The sequence below is a fragment of the Ochotona curzoniae genome, unplaced genomic scaffold, assembly GCF_017591425.1.
Source record: "Ochotona curzoniae isolate NIBS_2020 unplaced genomic scaffold, NIBS_Ocur_1.0 contig_523, whole genome shotgun sequence".
Taxonomy (NCBI): Eukaryota; Metazoa; Chordata; class Mammalia; order Lagomorpha; family Ochotonidae; genus Ochotona; species Ochotona curzoniae.
In genome coordinates, this window is record NW_024466459.1 from 4,532,846 (window position 1) to 4,548,372 (window position 15,527).

The window sequence follows — 15,527 nt, forward strand, 5'->3', positions numbered from 1 at the left end:
GCATTATGATGCTGAACAGCTATGGTTTCTACTTTTAGTGTAATCATGCAATATATGTACATTGTCTACCAGAGGGGTCACCAACCCAAACTCCCATGGATTCTGGACTGGCAACATAAATCAGTGGAGATACAATAAGAGGATGAGGATACAGCAACCTGAAGAGTAAAGGCCAAATTAAAATTGGGTATCACTTTTCTGAGTGTATCTTGGTATGAAATTTAGTAATAACTTTTAAATAAACTATGAATGAGAGCAGTTCACATAACTTCATCTGAAATTAAATAAAACGGCATTTTTGATACTGCAGGAAATTGTAGCCCCACACCTATTGTAAAAATGAGAACCATCCCAATTGTTTATCTCAACATGGCTTTGTATGTCAATTGATATGAATGATCAGGCGTTGCACGTTCCTACCTATCTTCAGGAAAATGCAGCTGTTGGAACCCAATGTACCTTTGCATCGCCAGAGACAGTGATAGCCCCATTGTATGCTGACTCGTCTGCACCATTTCTGACTCCAAAGGCATCCACTTCTAAAGCTATGTTCTGCCGCCACAGGGAATGGATGAAGTTATCAATGCTCGATCCTGCCATGTAATACGAAACAAAGCACTCAAAAATCTGTGTCCAGACATAAAATAAAAACTCTAAATACCATCACTCCAATCATATACCATAAAAATTACCTAAGAATTTCCTTTTAAAGGGGGGGAGTTGCAGGTTTGAAGCTAAAATGGATTCTCACATCACAAGAATGACAGCATTCCTTTATCTAGACCTGAATATTTCCTTGTAATTTCTGCTAGCATAAAAGTATTAAAGGCTGTTAATATTGTACTACCTAAGCTATTAATCTACCTTCCTACAAATCTGAAACAGATTTCTTTTCTTCCCAGAGTCCAGAAATACACTGACTTACAAAATAAAACAAGACCTCACAAGTCAGTTAACAATCTCCTTTCTGAAAACCTCTTTGGATGCCTTGGGGATTTGTGCTTCAACCTTTTATTCTTCCGTTTTTAAATAGACTTTCATTTGGTCCCATAAGTGTTTTCTAAAACAGGTAGAGTGTATTTTTTTTTTCATATTTTACATTTCCCAGGGAATCTGAGCAAGAACACGGCCGGGTTCTACATCACCCGCATATTTACCTGTTCTGTTGATGATCAGTAAACGGGTCAGAGGAGCTTGCACTTGCTGTCCAGGTGAGAGGAAGTACATTTGTGGAGACAATCCCCAAGAGTAACTTCTTTGATATAATTCATAGAAGAGATGTTCCAAAAGTTGAGGGAAAAAACTAACTACAAATAGCAGAAACCTATGCAAAATAAAATATTAAATAAATAACTCATGGCAACTCTAGACTTTAAGCTTGACCAGACACTGGAGATAATTATAGAAATTAATCTTAAGAACTGATTAAACATTTCCATCATGCTTCTCTCCTCCTTTCTAAAATGAAATAGTTCCTATGCGTTTGCCTTTGGTCTTCCTCTCTCCCCATTCACTGTCTGCTCCTGTCAGGGACATCTGATTTGTATTTAATGGAATCAGTAGCTTCTGGTTTTTGATTTTAGTCAGACCTATCCATGGACAGTGTAGCCATTTGTGTGTGAGAACCAGGGGATGGAAGACCTCTCGTTTCTCTCTTTAAAAAGAAAACAATCTTCCCCATCTCTTCAAATACTGTCCTAACAGATTGTTTTGCTTCCAGTGCTTACTATTTCCAAAGTTTTGTACGATTGCCCAATTTTCTTGACATGCTGATCTATCAGTTGCCTGTTTAAAATAAAAATGTAAACCCTTACTGTTCCTTATTATGCACATCATACATTTTAGGTATATTTAATATGTTCTGTAAATTATTTTTATTTTTCACATCATTTTCCACTATTAATAATAGCTCTTTAGATTTCTCATATATTCTCAGAGTTAATACTGCTCTTTATGAATTTATATTTTCCTTTTTATCCTTGCCTTGTGGGAAATCCAAATTCTCCCACAAGATTTTTTCTCTGAAGCTTCTATTTCCACATTATGCCTTTCCTCCAGAACATGATGGTTTTCAGGCTTGTTTATCTTGTGAGTTATTTGGTAAGTATGTGCTTAATCATCCTCAAGTGCAGATTCTCATGTTTGATTTTTTTGAGCTACATTACAAACACTTATCCATATAGGATTCCACAGAAGTACTCTTTTAATTTTATTTAACTATCTGAATGGGAGAGGGAAGAAGAGAGGAAGGGAACGTGCATGTGTGAGAATGGTAGAAACAGATGGAGAACTGCCATCTTTGGTTTACTTCCCCAAATGCTGACAACAGACTGATCCAGTGTTGAAGCAAGAACATGAGAACTCAATCGTATCTCCCACTCAAGTGGAAGGAATCCATATTCCTTGAGCATCACTGCCATGGCCCCAAAGTTTGCACGAGTGGAAAGAGCCAGCCTATGATGTAACACCCAGAGCCAGCCTGTGATGTAACACCCAGAGCCAGCCTGTGATGTAACACCAGGTACCCTGCTGCACAGCACAAGCTCTCACTTCTTGGCTGCGCTGTCCTTCCTGCTCAAGGTGATTTCACTTGTGCTTGCAAAGCCAGCTGGCACAGAGCCTCACGATGGTGACATAGAAATTCTGGCCGTGTTGCCAACCATCAGGTGGTAACACTAACTCTCACCTGAATTTTTAAGACTGCTGGTCTGCCCTTTGGATTGCAGACTTCTCAGTTCCCACAACAATAGGAAACAGTTTCTTACAATAAATTCCTACATATCTACTGTAAGAATAAAATCTGTGTAAAATTAGAAGAATCCGAAACTTAATGTTTTAATTCTACACGCACACAAAGAGTAAAAAAATGGCTTCCTTGTTTCAAAGACGCTGTTCTGATGCTGGAATTCATTGAGACTTTTGCTTTATTCTCTTATTTTGAGTGAACAAACCCAGGAAAACTTGAAACACTCAGGTACTCACATTGCCAACAGGCTTTTTCTTTCATTCTTCAACTTTAGAAAGCGAACTTTTGCTATTGCGCAGAGCTGCTGTCTCCAGAGAGCCATGCCGTTGGCTATTTTCCTGGTTTCTCTTAAGGAAGACAAAACTTGTTCCAGCTCTGTGAGGCTTCCCATGTCTTCCACTCCGTCGTTTGGTAATCGGTCCCAAACCCCACCATCTAAAGCAGAAGATCAGGACCTTATAAAGTTTCATTCTAGCTGTGTATTTTTTATATTTACTGTGATTCTCTTTTCAACCAAAGCTGTTCTTGTTAATATCTAAAAAAGATACAAGTAATCTAATCCATGTCATTATGATAATAACTTTTAAAGAACTGGAAAAGAAGAAAAAAGCATAGATGCCATAACATAAAATCTTGTGCTTTCTGAAAGTTATCTGCCTTTAGACTCAGGATTAATTTTGTTCTAAGGAAATCAACGGGAAAAGTTCGTAAACAAATCTGTACACTGCAAGAAGGAGACGATCTTAGTGTTTTTGAGCAAGGTAGGAGACTTAGTACGTACGAGTCTCTCTCCTCCAGGAACATAAAAGTAGCAAGCATAAGTTATAATTAGAGAAGTTACCTTCTTGAAGAGAAGCATAAAGTTAACAATTAACTCCAGTCATCAAGAACACTAGATCACTGTATGCTAAAAATTAAAACAAGCCCTAAAAGTGTAAGAAGTATACAACTTCAAAAACAGATAAAAGAAGAAAAAGGGGGGAAAAAACCCCATGTGACCCATTAAAAAGCAAAATTAATCAAAGTGAAAATAGAGAGTACAGTAAAGAGTATACACAGCACAAGGAGAGTAAGCCAGAAGCAAAGAAGCGTGTTAAAGTCATCAAAAAGTAGAGACAATGCTTTCCAAGAGGTCACAGTTGTGGGGACAGCACGGCTTGAGCAGCCTGGGCTGAGTGCTGAAGAACATTGCCAGAAAAGCAATCACCGATGTGAACTCTGCCCTTCTCTGTTATAGCACGTGTCCGCACGTGACATTGTACAGATGCTCCATGGGAACCCAGTTGCACATTGCTTTCTTACAAAGAGATATATTTCCTCTCTGCTTTATTTTCCCCAAACCACCCTAACAGCAACAATAAAAAGGAAAAATTTCAAAGCGTATTTTCAAGATAAAATACGACACAGAAAAGTGAAGTTCAATTTTATTTTCTCTTACTTTTCTGTTTTACCTGATTCATCAATAGCTGGTTTTCCTTCTAATTTCAGGAACACTTCATTAAGAGTTGCCATGGAAACACCATAATTCTCAATGCCTTGATGACAACATTGATCAAGATCTCTATAAAGTTCTAAAAGGACACAAAAGACAGATCAAAAATATATAATTTATAACAAAATTTATAATGATTATATCTTGCAAAAATAGAAAATATTGGTAATAGGTCAATGAATTCGTAAGAAACAAAACCGCATACCAGTTTTTCCTTATTTCTAACATGATCTATATCACATGCTAGTTTCCATATCCTCTTGAATATCAAGCTCTAAATGCTTTTTAATTATTTAAAAAACTGAGCAGATTTGTTCAAAAATATAATTTATTTCATGTATGTTTAAAAATTAGTTGTTTCATTTCAAGGAAGATTTAGTATTAAATATTGATATACATAGGACTATTTTTCCAAAGAACTGAAGTTTGTGGTTTATGATAGCATTGATTCTTAGGGAACTTTAATAACAAATGAAAAAGAAATTAACAGTTGTAGAATAAAATGCCACAGAAACTTTCCCAATTAAAAAAAAAAACATGAAGGACAAAGTCTGCACGCAGTGTGGCGGACTCCTCTCACTTTTATTCCGTGTCTCTCTCCGTGAATCTTGTAAGAGGGTAGGTCCTTAAGGAGCATGAGCAAATGCTCTTAAGAGAAATGTTTCCTTTTAAGATGTTAGGAATGATCTTTGAGCACTTCAGGAAAAATGAGAGTTGAGTAAAGGATAAACCAGCTCACTTGTTGGGATAAATAAATGACTTCTATCTTAATTAAGTGTATTCATGAGTTCTAAGGAGTTCTGAAATGCACCAAAGTATTGATTCTCTCTCCGTCTTTCTCTAAATTACACAGCCCCTTTGAAACACATTGAACAGCAATCAGATATAATTGCTATGCGGTCTTTGCAATCATCTCTGTTTTCATCTCAGGATATGTCTTAAAGACATTGTGTTTATATATCTAGCTCTCGCCTTTCCACCAATTCTAGCATGAGTGCACCTTATCACCTTTTAACATATCTGGATTGAGAATGAATATAAATGACTGCCGATCATACGTCTGAGGGGAGTATTTAATGTGTCCCTGGCACATCTCACAGTTGAGGGCATCTTAGACCCGGTGAAATAGTATATTATTATTTCAAGACAAACTAGCTAAAAAAAAAAAAAAGGCACAGATGAGATTTCAGTCTAGGCCATCTGGCTTGAGTGTTGGAATTTAAATCACTATGCTCAATTATCTGCGTGATTTCTTTATAGATCAGAATCACAGCAGGTTTATCAAATTAATCATGCAGTTATGACATCATTCCTTGAAGTTGATAAGGCCAGCACATTGTACAAACTGCACTTTAAAAAGAAATGCAATCCACCTCAAAACTTGTAGGAGGTTCAACAGAAAAGATTAAAGCACTGGTCTCCCAGGATTTTGTATTTACATCAATACTGTGACTCTAGAATGTGTGGCAGCATGCAGGTCTATTTTAATTATGTTTGATAACTTAGATGACATAATTTTGTTACAATGTTTATGAAACAATCTATATGTTGTGTGTGATTCCCTTGCCTGTTTGAATAATCTGCCACTGTTTGCACAGATCTTCTCCTATCCTTATCAGTTTCTCAGTCACTACTGAAATACACTTTACAAACTTTTCATCCACCAATTTCCATTCAGATGGCCACAACCCCAGCTGGGCCAACCTGAAGTTTAGCAGCCAGGAGCTTCTCAAGGGTCTTCTGTGTGGGTGCAGGATTCCAAGCACTTAGGTCATCCTTAGTTGCTATTCCCCGGCCTTCAACAAGGAGCTGCATTGGAAGTGAAGCAGCAAGGACACAGACACCCATATGGGATATAGGATCACAGGCAGTGACATTGCGTGCTATGCCACAACACCGGCCCAGTTCTGGCAGTCCTGAAGTGGCCTTGTGGTGATGAACACTGGATGAGTTAATGCATGGTACTAGGTACCAGCAAGCATTAAGACAAGCTGTCAGTGGCTGGCATTGTGGTACAACATGATAAGCTACTGTCTGTAGTACCAGAATCCCCATAACGAGAATTGGTTGGACTCCTGGATGCTCCGCTTTGCTTCATCTCCCTGCCGATGTGTCTGGGAAACCACTGGAAGATGGTCCAAGTGGTTGGGCCTCTGTACTCGTGTAGGAGACAAAGTGGGAGTTCTAAGCTTCTGGTTTTATTTTGTTATCATTTGGGAAATGATCCAGCAGAGGCAAGATCCTTCTCTATCTGCCTCTTAAACTCTGCCTTTTAAATAAGTGAATAAATAAATATTTTTAAATTAGCCATCATTCTTATCTCCATCATTATTTTTAGTAACACCACTCTCAAAGCATTCGATGTCTTCGCATTTTGTTACCTGGAAATTTGTACGTTCTTTCCAAAGGTAAAACATATACAAGCTTTTCCTCACTCTGTGCTGTTAATTTGGCATCAGGAATGTGCCGTTTAATTAGTGTTGTTATATTTTCTGGGTCACACATTTCATTCAGATGCAAACTGGCATATAAAAAGAGCAAATTAAAATTATATTTTATTCAAAACTATTATATAAAAACAATCTCGTAAGTAATATTATATATTTAAAGGTTAGTTAATATTTGCAATAAAACATATGTGTAATTTATTAGAGAAATCCTGATCCAAAAATACTAATATAGTACAATCAACTTATGCAATATGGAAGAGGAACTAGTGGTAAGGGATGTCCTGAATTGGAAGAATTAAATCAAGAACTGCTATTTAGGAAAAAAAAAAGATACTCATTTAAATGTTGGCTGGGGTGTGGTGGAGAGGAATGCACAATTTTGTCTCTACCTCCTAAAAAATTCAAGCTTGAATTGTTATTTCACAGTAATGTGCAAGTTCTGTGAAGCAACTGCAGCTTGAATATAGCAAAACAGAAATGGAGCTGATATAGTACAATCATCAAGAACACGACCTTACTGTGAATACGAACGCAGATGCCCAAACTCAAACTACTTAACGTCTCTCAGCACCTTTTCTCATCTGTGAGATGAGGTAACATCAGGCTCTCAAAAGATCACACACACACACACACACACACACACACACACACACACACAGGTTCAGGAGGTAGGCTTAGTCTGTCAGTGAAGAGGATACTAAAGATGCCTGTCTCCTCCACCAGAAAACCTGGGCCTCATCTTCAGGTGCAGCTGCTGACTCCCAAAGCCCGCACATGCAGAAGCTGAGAGGCAGGGACAAAGTTTCAAGGAACCAAGTTCCCATCACCCATGTAGCTCTAACATGGCTCTCTTCAAATGAACTTAGTCGTTGTGCAGACTGTGTTGACAATTAAAACCAGTACCACCTGCCCTCTGTGTGTTCAGCGTGTTCCTACATGTTTCCGATGTGAAGGGCTATACCTTAAATGGTAGCCAATGCCCCATTTCTTCTTTAGGAACAGAGAAGAACCCGCACATTTCAGCTTCCCGTTGGATATAAACACCTTCCTATCTATTCAGAAAGAACCAAGAGATAAAGCATGTTAGAGAATTATTCCTTCACCACTTGTAAAAGAATCCATTAATGAATACCGTATTTTAGGAGCGCAACACACTAAAACAGACACATTTTAATTCTGACCCTATGTAAGCTAATTTGGCTATCATCCAGGAATGACAATGATTCATTAAAGCTAGTTATTTCTCTGGCCTGTTTCAAGAAAAGTCACACATCTGAGAAAGAAGCCAACCAAGATTGACACTAAACACAGTATACCTATCCGAGCATGCTATAGGTTTTTTACAAATAGAAATCTGCTCCGCAATGGGTTCAGAATACTTTTCTGCGACCCAAGTACTCCCGGATGCAAACACACAATCCATAAAGCAAAGTTTCTCCTTTGCTGGTCCATGGATGTCACCTGTGGAACCCAGCTGGGGAGCTCACTCATTCCTGCTCCACGTGGTGAGGAACAGTCCTTTGTTGCTCACTAAGACACATGAAAGCAAACCAAAGTTACCAGCCAGGGTGTCAGCCTCATCCATGAACTGAGTACTGAAGACAATTACTTTGCCCGATTTTCTCTCTTTTAAGAGATCCCATACTCGGTGCCTCGAGAGAGGATCCAATCCAGCAGTGGGTTCATCTAGTAGCAAAATCTGGACAGCGAGTAAGCACGAAAAATAATTATTTCCTTTCAGGCAACATGTTGTTAAGTATTACTACATTTTAAAGGATTTGGGGCTAATATCATTGTACTCAATATTGCATTGTAAAACCTTTAATCATTTTCAAACTGGTGCAAGCTGATAAAATAACTTCATGGCCATAAATCTGATGTGACCGGTAATTCCACTTTGATTTACCTCGGGGTCTCCTAAAAGGGCAATCCCTAAGGTCAGCCTCCTTTTTTGTCCACCACTTAGAGTTCGAGCAAGGATGTCTTGAAGATTTTTCATATCCAAAACCCTCAAAACTCGCTGTACCTAACCCGAAACAAAAAGGAAAATTAGCTCCCAAATCCAAGATCTTTAATATTAAAAAATGACCATTTTTTTCCTGTTCTTAATAAAGGCCTTTTAGCCAAATTTTTAGAAAATTAATTGCATGGAAATAATACACTTTTCAGAATTTTCTAGGTAAACAATGTCATTGCCTATGTGAAATCTGGCATATTCGTATACCTCCTGCTCCACTTCACGGGGCACAATCCCTTTTATTTTAGCAAACAGCCAGAGGTTTTCCCTCAAGGTGAGGAAGTCAAATTGCACGTTGGATTGTGGACACATGCCGATGAACTTGAGAGCAGTTTCCACGCCGGTCATTTCTGATGGTGTGTGACCATAGACGGTGATGGAACCTATAAACAGAAGGCAGAAACTTACCATGAGGTCAATGTGTCATGTTTCCTTTAAAATGTTTGAAAACAGAAAATGATGTATTTCAGTTTCTAGATCTGCTTAAACATAGTTTACATACAAAGAATACAAAATCAACTGATTACAAATTTAATGCTCCCAAGAATGTTTGATCTAGTCATAATCCTTACTGGCAACCAAATAATCATAAGACTATTTAAGAAACATGTAAAAAGTAGCAATATTTTCTTAAGTATATACAATTCTATATATCTTATTAAAACCTTACATAAACTTAAATATTTCTCTTAAACACCCGAGTCAAGCAAGTAGTTAATAAAGCTAATAAAACCACACACTTAGTTGCTTTTCTCCCATTCTTGTTCAGGTAATATCATCCCACCTGAGGTTGGGAGTGACAGCCCACTGAGCGTGTGCATCAGGGTGGTTTTCCCAGCTCCGCTGTGGCCAAGGAGTGCGGTGATCTGGCCCTCATAGATGTCTAATACCAGACCTGGCACGACAAAACACCAATGTGTTCAGATCTCAGGTGTTAACTTCACAGTCTGTGAAAGTTTTATAATTTTTTGCAGCGTAAATATTCTGCTTAAATAAAATCAATCTTGAAATTGTTTTTAAGCTGTATCTCATTTGATAGATATTTTATAACTCAAGTGTCTCCGATGATGTTTAATTGTGAAATTAGTACTTTTTTTTATGAAAGCAACTTTATGATTAAAGAAGTTGCCCTTAATAAATATAGTTTTAGGAATTTTGCATATGTATTTAAAATAAGGAATTTTATGATGTCATCATGTATCTCCTAAATTCATAAATTTTAAGCGGCAACTTTTAAGAATTGTTGTGTAAGTTTTCATTTACTTGGAAACAGACCTTTATCTTCCAAGTCTTGACATTTGCCCCCGCCCTCTGCGCCAAGTCGGCACAACAGTGAGCCACAGTCATTGAAGCAAACAGCCATGTCAAGTACCTTTCAATGCCTCCACTTTTTCATGCTTTCCGGTATATTCTTTCTTAAGATTCTTAATTCTGAAAAGAAGAAGGAACTGTTTTGAGGGGACTGTGGAGTTGGACAGTGGGATGATAAACCAGGTCTTCGAGGCTGAGAGGCCACACGAGGATTCTTGCTTTTAGACAGGCACTGGCAGACGTATAGAGAGCATTTCATTCGCAGTGACACTCCGATTAGTGTGACCTGAACAGTTACAGGTTACGGTCCAGGGCGAAGGAGGGAGAGTAGCTAGTACATGAAAACATGCTGCCACAGGATTACGAAATAAGAGCAAATAACAGGAAAGCTGGAGATGAGGTCGATGGTTAGAAGGTACTAGGCTAGAGAAGAGAAGCCGTTCATCGTAATGCGATGGTTAGGGCTTTGGAGTCACATTGTTCTGGATGAAGTCCTGGAAATGCCACTTAGCAGCTCTCTTGTAAACACACGCGAACTTGCTGAATTCAGTTTGTCAGCAGTCAGATGTGATGACAGTAACCATTATGTAGAGTTCATTTGTAAAGTGTGTAGGATAATACTGTAGAACCCAAAACGCGTACTACAAGGTGGTAAGAACGTGGCACAAAGCAGCAGGGCACCAAACGTTGAGAAAGAGAAGCAAAGAGGAACCGGAAAGTAAACTCATAGTCTAACTGAATTTCTTAGACAAAAATTCAAAGAGGGTGGCCATCTGCCCCAGCACAGAGAAGGAGAAAAAAATAAGGATGAGGAGAAGAAGAATAGAAGGAGAAGGAGACTGCCTGCTTCTAGAAAGAATGAATCGTACTTTCCAATCCCGGGTCCTCTGGGTAGGCTCTATCTCCAGTCTCTACCCCAACCCCAGCACATTCTGTCTTCCCTAAAACAAGATCTTCTCTAGTTTGAACAAGTTGCTTTCTCTTCTTGGAATCCTAAATTCTAGAACCTAACACACAAACCTAACAGAACTCAGCCTGAGTGTTTAGGTAGCAGATTCAAGATCAGGCAGAATCTACTCCAGGGTTGACTTACCAGTGACTGTGAGTCCGTTTCACTTTAATCTGGAACAGAATGACCTAACGCTTCTAACTGTGTGCAGTGGTCTGTTGGATGTAGAGCAGGCCACAGCAGTAAAACAGTTACCATGTTGCACATAAAATTGTTTAGTCTGTCCTAACAGCCAGCTGTGTGGGACTAACTGTTTCAATGATTCCAACTGATTCTGCAGATAAGTTTTTGAAACCATAGGGTTAATTTTACTACTTAAAATTGACAAATCTTCAACACTTTCCTACTTGCTCACTTTGTCAGTAAAAATGCCTTTTTAACAGCACTCAGGGCTTCCTACATGGCTGCTGTGATCCAACTGTGGCCTGAGTGCTGGAAGGATATAAACCTTGGCATTCCCACTTGGAATGGTTCCACAGTTCTTGAGAACAGAGTAGTAACGTGTGATGATGACAAAATACCAGTCTCTGTCATCTTCTCGTGTTAATTTATGTCTCCTGTTAAAAAACCAAATGCTTAGAGATGACAAGATTCGTTAAAATAGACTGCTGGACGTGGTGAGCAGAAAGGTTTTATTGAGATTGACAACACCGAACCAGATGAATAAAGTTGAGGTTAAACATCTGGAGTCTCAGAGATTTGCAAGTCTCTGACAATCAAAACAAGAAACATTCAAAAAAAAAATGGATGCACATCATCTTGAAGAGAAGATGCACAGAGCACTTGCAGGAGCAAAAACAAAGAGCGCTACTATCCCAACTCTGATTATTTCCAACCCATCTCTCTGCCCTGTGAGTCTTTGCCCTTTTAAGCTTCACTTTTCTTTCTATCCTCATCTTACTAACCAGGAGAGAAAGCAGAGAAAGAGAGAGAAAGTGAACCACAGAGAAAAGAGAATGAAAATGTCAAGGGAGATGATGGCAGTCAAAGAGAGTAATAGAACAAAGGTAAGAAAAATTGGGAAGAAGATAAACAAGAGACAATCAGAGAAACAGAAATTTGAAGAGTATTATTTGATGGTTGTTGCCATATCTTAAGATATTAGTAGATGTGAAGTTGAGAGTGGGAGAAAAAATGTCTATTAAGAATACGTGTCCTCCTTCCAGCCAGAGCCACCATCTTCCAGTAATTTGCCACCATCACAAACACAAAGGGAAAGAAGAGAGGCACCTGTTACATGTTCTCCAGGACTTTTAGGAAATATGGAATTGTTCCTTTGGCCATATACTTGTGCATTTACAAGAAATGTGACATTGTGGATATCAAGGGAATGGGTACAGTTCAATAAGGAATGGCATGTTACCATGGCAAAACTGGAACAGTCTGCAATGTTACCCATCATGCTGTTGGCAATGTTGTAAACAAACAAGGGCAAGATTCCTGCCAAGAGAATAAATGTGCATATTGACTGTGTTGAGACAGAGTTGAAACAGCTGCCTGAAAGAAGTGAAACGAAATGATCAGGGAAAGAGGAAAGTCAGAGAAATAGTACCTGGATTCAGCTACAGCCCAGCCCATTCTACCCAGAGAAGCCCACTTTGTCAGAACCAACAAGGAAGAACCCGAGCTGTTGGAACCCATCCCATCCCCTGAGAATTTGTGGCATAATAAGTGAAAGAAAAATAAAAGACCAGAAAACAAATGGTGAAAGAATGAGGGCTGCCTTTCACATGTGCCCTTGGGTCTGTGTAGGTGGGTACAACGGGATAGAGGAAATATGTGTACACTTGTGTTTTGTCAGATTACTAGTCTCTGATTTGCTTTCTGTCTGAACCTCCATGTGATTTATTACCTGATAGCTTCTTTCCCATGGAATTCTGGAGGCACTGCTTCAAAGGAGTCATTACACGAGTGATAAGAATCTACCTCATTCTCCAGAACCACACGGTTAGGCCTTTGGTGTTGAAACCAACAAGAGGACTTCAGGAAAAACAAGGGAGATTGTTGATATCCATAGGTAGCTACATAAGCAGGAGACAATTAAATGTAAGTCATCACTTCAAGGATTTTAGTCACATTAAGATCAACAGAGTCTGTTTTATAAACTTGAACTCGCATTATCACTTCGTGGTATTACTGTTTAGACATGCTTTGGACATATACATAACAGTGAGGAAAAGAACTGAAAATACAACTGAAATGTTAGCATCTAAAATGAGAATCGCATAACATGGTTAATGAAATAAAAACCTGACCAAAGGCAAGTGTTAGGTTTTGTGGTAAAGTGACCACATTCCACATTGGGGTACCTGAGTTCCAGTCATTCTTTCAGCAAATATGAACCCTGATATGTAATAGAGGCTCAAAAACTTGAATCTCTTCCACCTGTGTGAGAAGGGTGGCTGAGACCTTGGCTTTGAGCCCAATTCAGCCCTGGTTTTGCAGGCATCTGAGGACTGAACCAGTATCTGAGGACTTTGTATTTCTGTATGTCGCCAAGACCCAAATGAATTAATTAATTTAAAATTCATGGAGTAAGATATTTCAGGAGTAATTTAAATCTAATGTTATGAAAAACATTACTTCAATACGACTATGTGTTTAAACGTGGCTTTTAGAATTTCTGGAAAAAGACATTGTGTTATTGTGTGATATGCCGAGAAAAAGGTGTTGGGTCATTGCATGGGCATATTTTATCAAGCCAATAAGCAAAGGATGATTCAATGCTATAAAGACTATCAAAGAATATGAAGGATCCCCTAAAGTTAGGTGTAAATTCTTAAGAATACAAGAAATAAGTAAATGTCTGCTAATTAAAGAGAAAGTGATGGGATCCCTGGTACAAACTCTCTCAGAAGTGTAGCTTTTGACAATCATTATTCTAATCAGAAATAGGAAAGTTAAGGGATAGAGAATTCCAACAACAGCAGAAGGATTTAGAGATGAATGAGTAAGGAAAATTTCACAACACAGCACGGATGACTAACCAAGCCTGTTTCTGCTTTTCCTCCTACTTTGAGTGTGAACTGCTAGTAAAACACGCACACAGAGTACACATGTGGACTATCCCATGATTCACTGTATAAAAATACTTCATATGATTTTTTCTGGTAAAATAATAGTGCAGTTATATCAATGCAAAGGCAGTAAAATAACTATTGAGCATTTCAAAGGAAACAAAACAACACAGGATTAAAAAAATGGTGCAGGTTTGAAAATTTATATGCCAATTTTGTGAGATTTTTGAATGGAACTAGGTAAAAACAAAGGTTTGTTTTTACTTTTGATTTACTTTTAAGTAAAAGAAAAAAATCCTAAAATACATGGTGAAAAGAGGAGGATATCATTAACAATGCATACTTGTGTAAACCAGAGCAGACGGAGAGGCATTTTCACTCTTATATTCCTTTACAAAAGATTATTTAGTTATTCGCTGAGAGAGAGAGAGAGACAGACACACACAGAGAGAGAGAGAGAGAGAGGAATTAATTGTCCACCTGCTAGCTTGCCCCTCAAATGGCTACAACAACCATGTCTAGATCAGGTTGAAGCCAGAAGCCAGAAGCCAGGACCTCCATCCACGTCTCCTACATGGGTGGAGGGGGCCCAAGGATCTGGACCATCTTTTACTGCTGTTCTAGGCATACTATCAGGAATGCTGGACCAGAGGCCGAGCAACCAGACCTCAAATCAGTATTTCAAAATGGAATAGTGACATCGCAAGCTGCATCTTAACCCCCTGCAACACAACACTGGCCCTTCTGTTTGTAATAACTTCTGATAATAATAGAACAAGACCAGTGGCCATGGAATAATAATTAGACTTCAGAAATAAGTCCAGTGCCCCTCAAAGAAGCTGGAGAACTTTTCATTCTAATTTGAAGTTGATAAAAAAAACTATGAGGATTTATGGGTAGTGAATATTATCACACGTTAGTCTGTGTAGCTTACGATACTCACATGATTTACTTTAATCTTTCAGTATGATAAATGTTATTGCTGGAATACATTTCACTAGATTTTAAATTATTAATTACATATATAATTGTTGCAGTTGGTTTTTGTTCATTTAGATTTTGCAACCTTATACAAACATCGGTTGCCTAAATATACATTTCCCTGTACCATTTTTTGTTGCTTCTGTCAGTCTAATTCTAGTCCCAAAAGAAGAAATAAATTTTTTCTTGTCGCTTTACTATGCTCTCTCCCCTCTTTGATTTTCTCATGGAGTAGTTCTCTTGTTTATTTCACTGGATTACATAAGATTCACATAAAAGTATGTTAGTAAATATCATATCAATACTAACAAACCTCAACATTCCTAGTGCTGCGAGATCTGAAAAAGCAGAGTGCCATTACTATATATCAGTTCCCTCAGAAGCCATCAGAAAGATGTCTTCCTTCTTTAAGTCATAGGTAAAAATGTGTTTCATAGAAAAAATGTTGGATACAATATATAATTACAACCTTGTAGCTGCATTGCAATGGTACTGCTATTTGTT

General features: G+C 38.3%; 1 protein-coding gene across 1 annotated transcript in view; it reads right to left on the reverse strand.

Annotated features, from left to right (window-relative positions):
* Nucleotides 1–15,527, reverse strand: part of ABCA9 (ATP binding cassette subfamily A member 9) — a 43,140-nt gene that overhangs the window by 18,875 nt on the left and 8,738 nt on the right. Inside the window, exons 9-20 of the mRNA XM_040989401.1 lie at nucleotides 12,878–13,046; nucleotides 10,078–10,136; nucleotides 9,490–9,600; nucleotides 8,913–9,088; nucleotides 8,595–8,714; nucleotides 8,249–8,387; nucleotides 7,650–7,740; nucleotides 6,620–6,759; nucleotides 4,198–4,317; nucleotides 2,983–3,181; nucleotides 1,158–1,324; nucleotides 460–593 (exon numbers count right to left, since the gene is read on the reverse strand). Coding sequence (XP_040845335.1) covers nucleotides 460–593; nucleotides 1,158–1,324; nucleotides 2,983–3,181; nucleotides 4,198–4,317; nucleotides 6,620–6,759; nucleotides 7,650–7,740; nucleotides 8,249–8,387; nucleotides 8,595–8,714; nucleotides 8,913–9,088; nucleotides 9,490–9,600; nucleotides 10,078–10,136; nucleotides 12,878–13,046 — 1,625 coding nt within the window. The remainder of the gene's footprint in view (nucleotides 1–459; nucleotides 594–1,157; nucleotides 1,325–2,982; nucleotides 3,182–4,197; nucleotides 4,318–6,619; nucleotides 6,760–7,649; nucleotides 7,741–8,248; nucleotides 8,388–8,594; nucleotides 8,715–8,912; nucleotides 9,089–9,489; nucleotides 9,601–10,077; nucleotides 10,137–12,877; nucleotides 13,047–15,527) is intronic.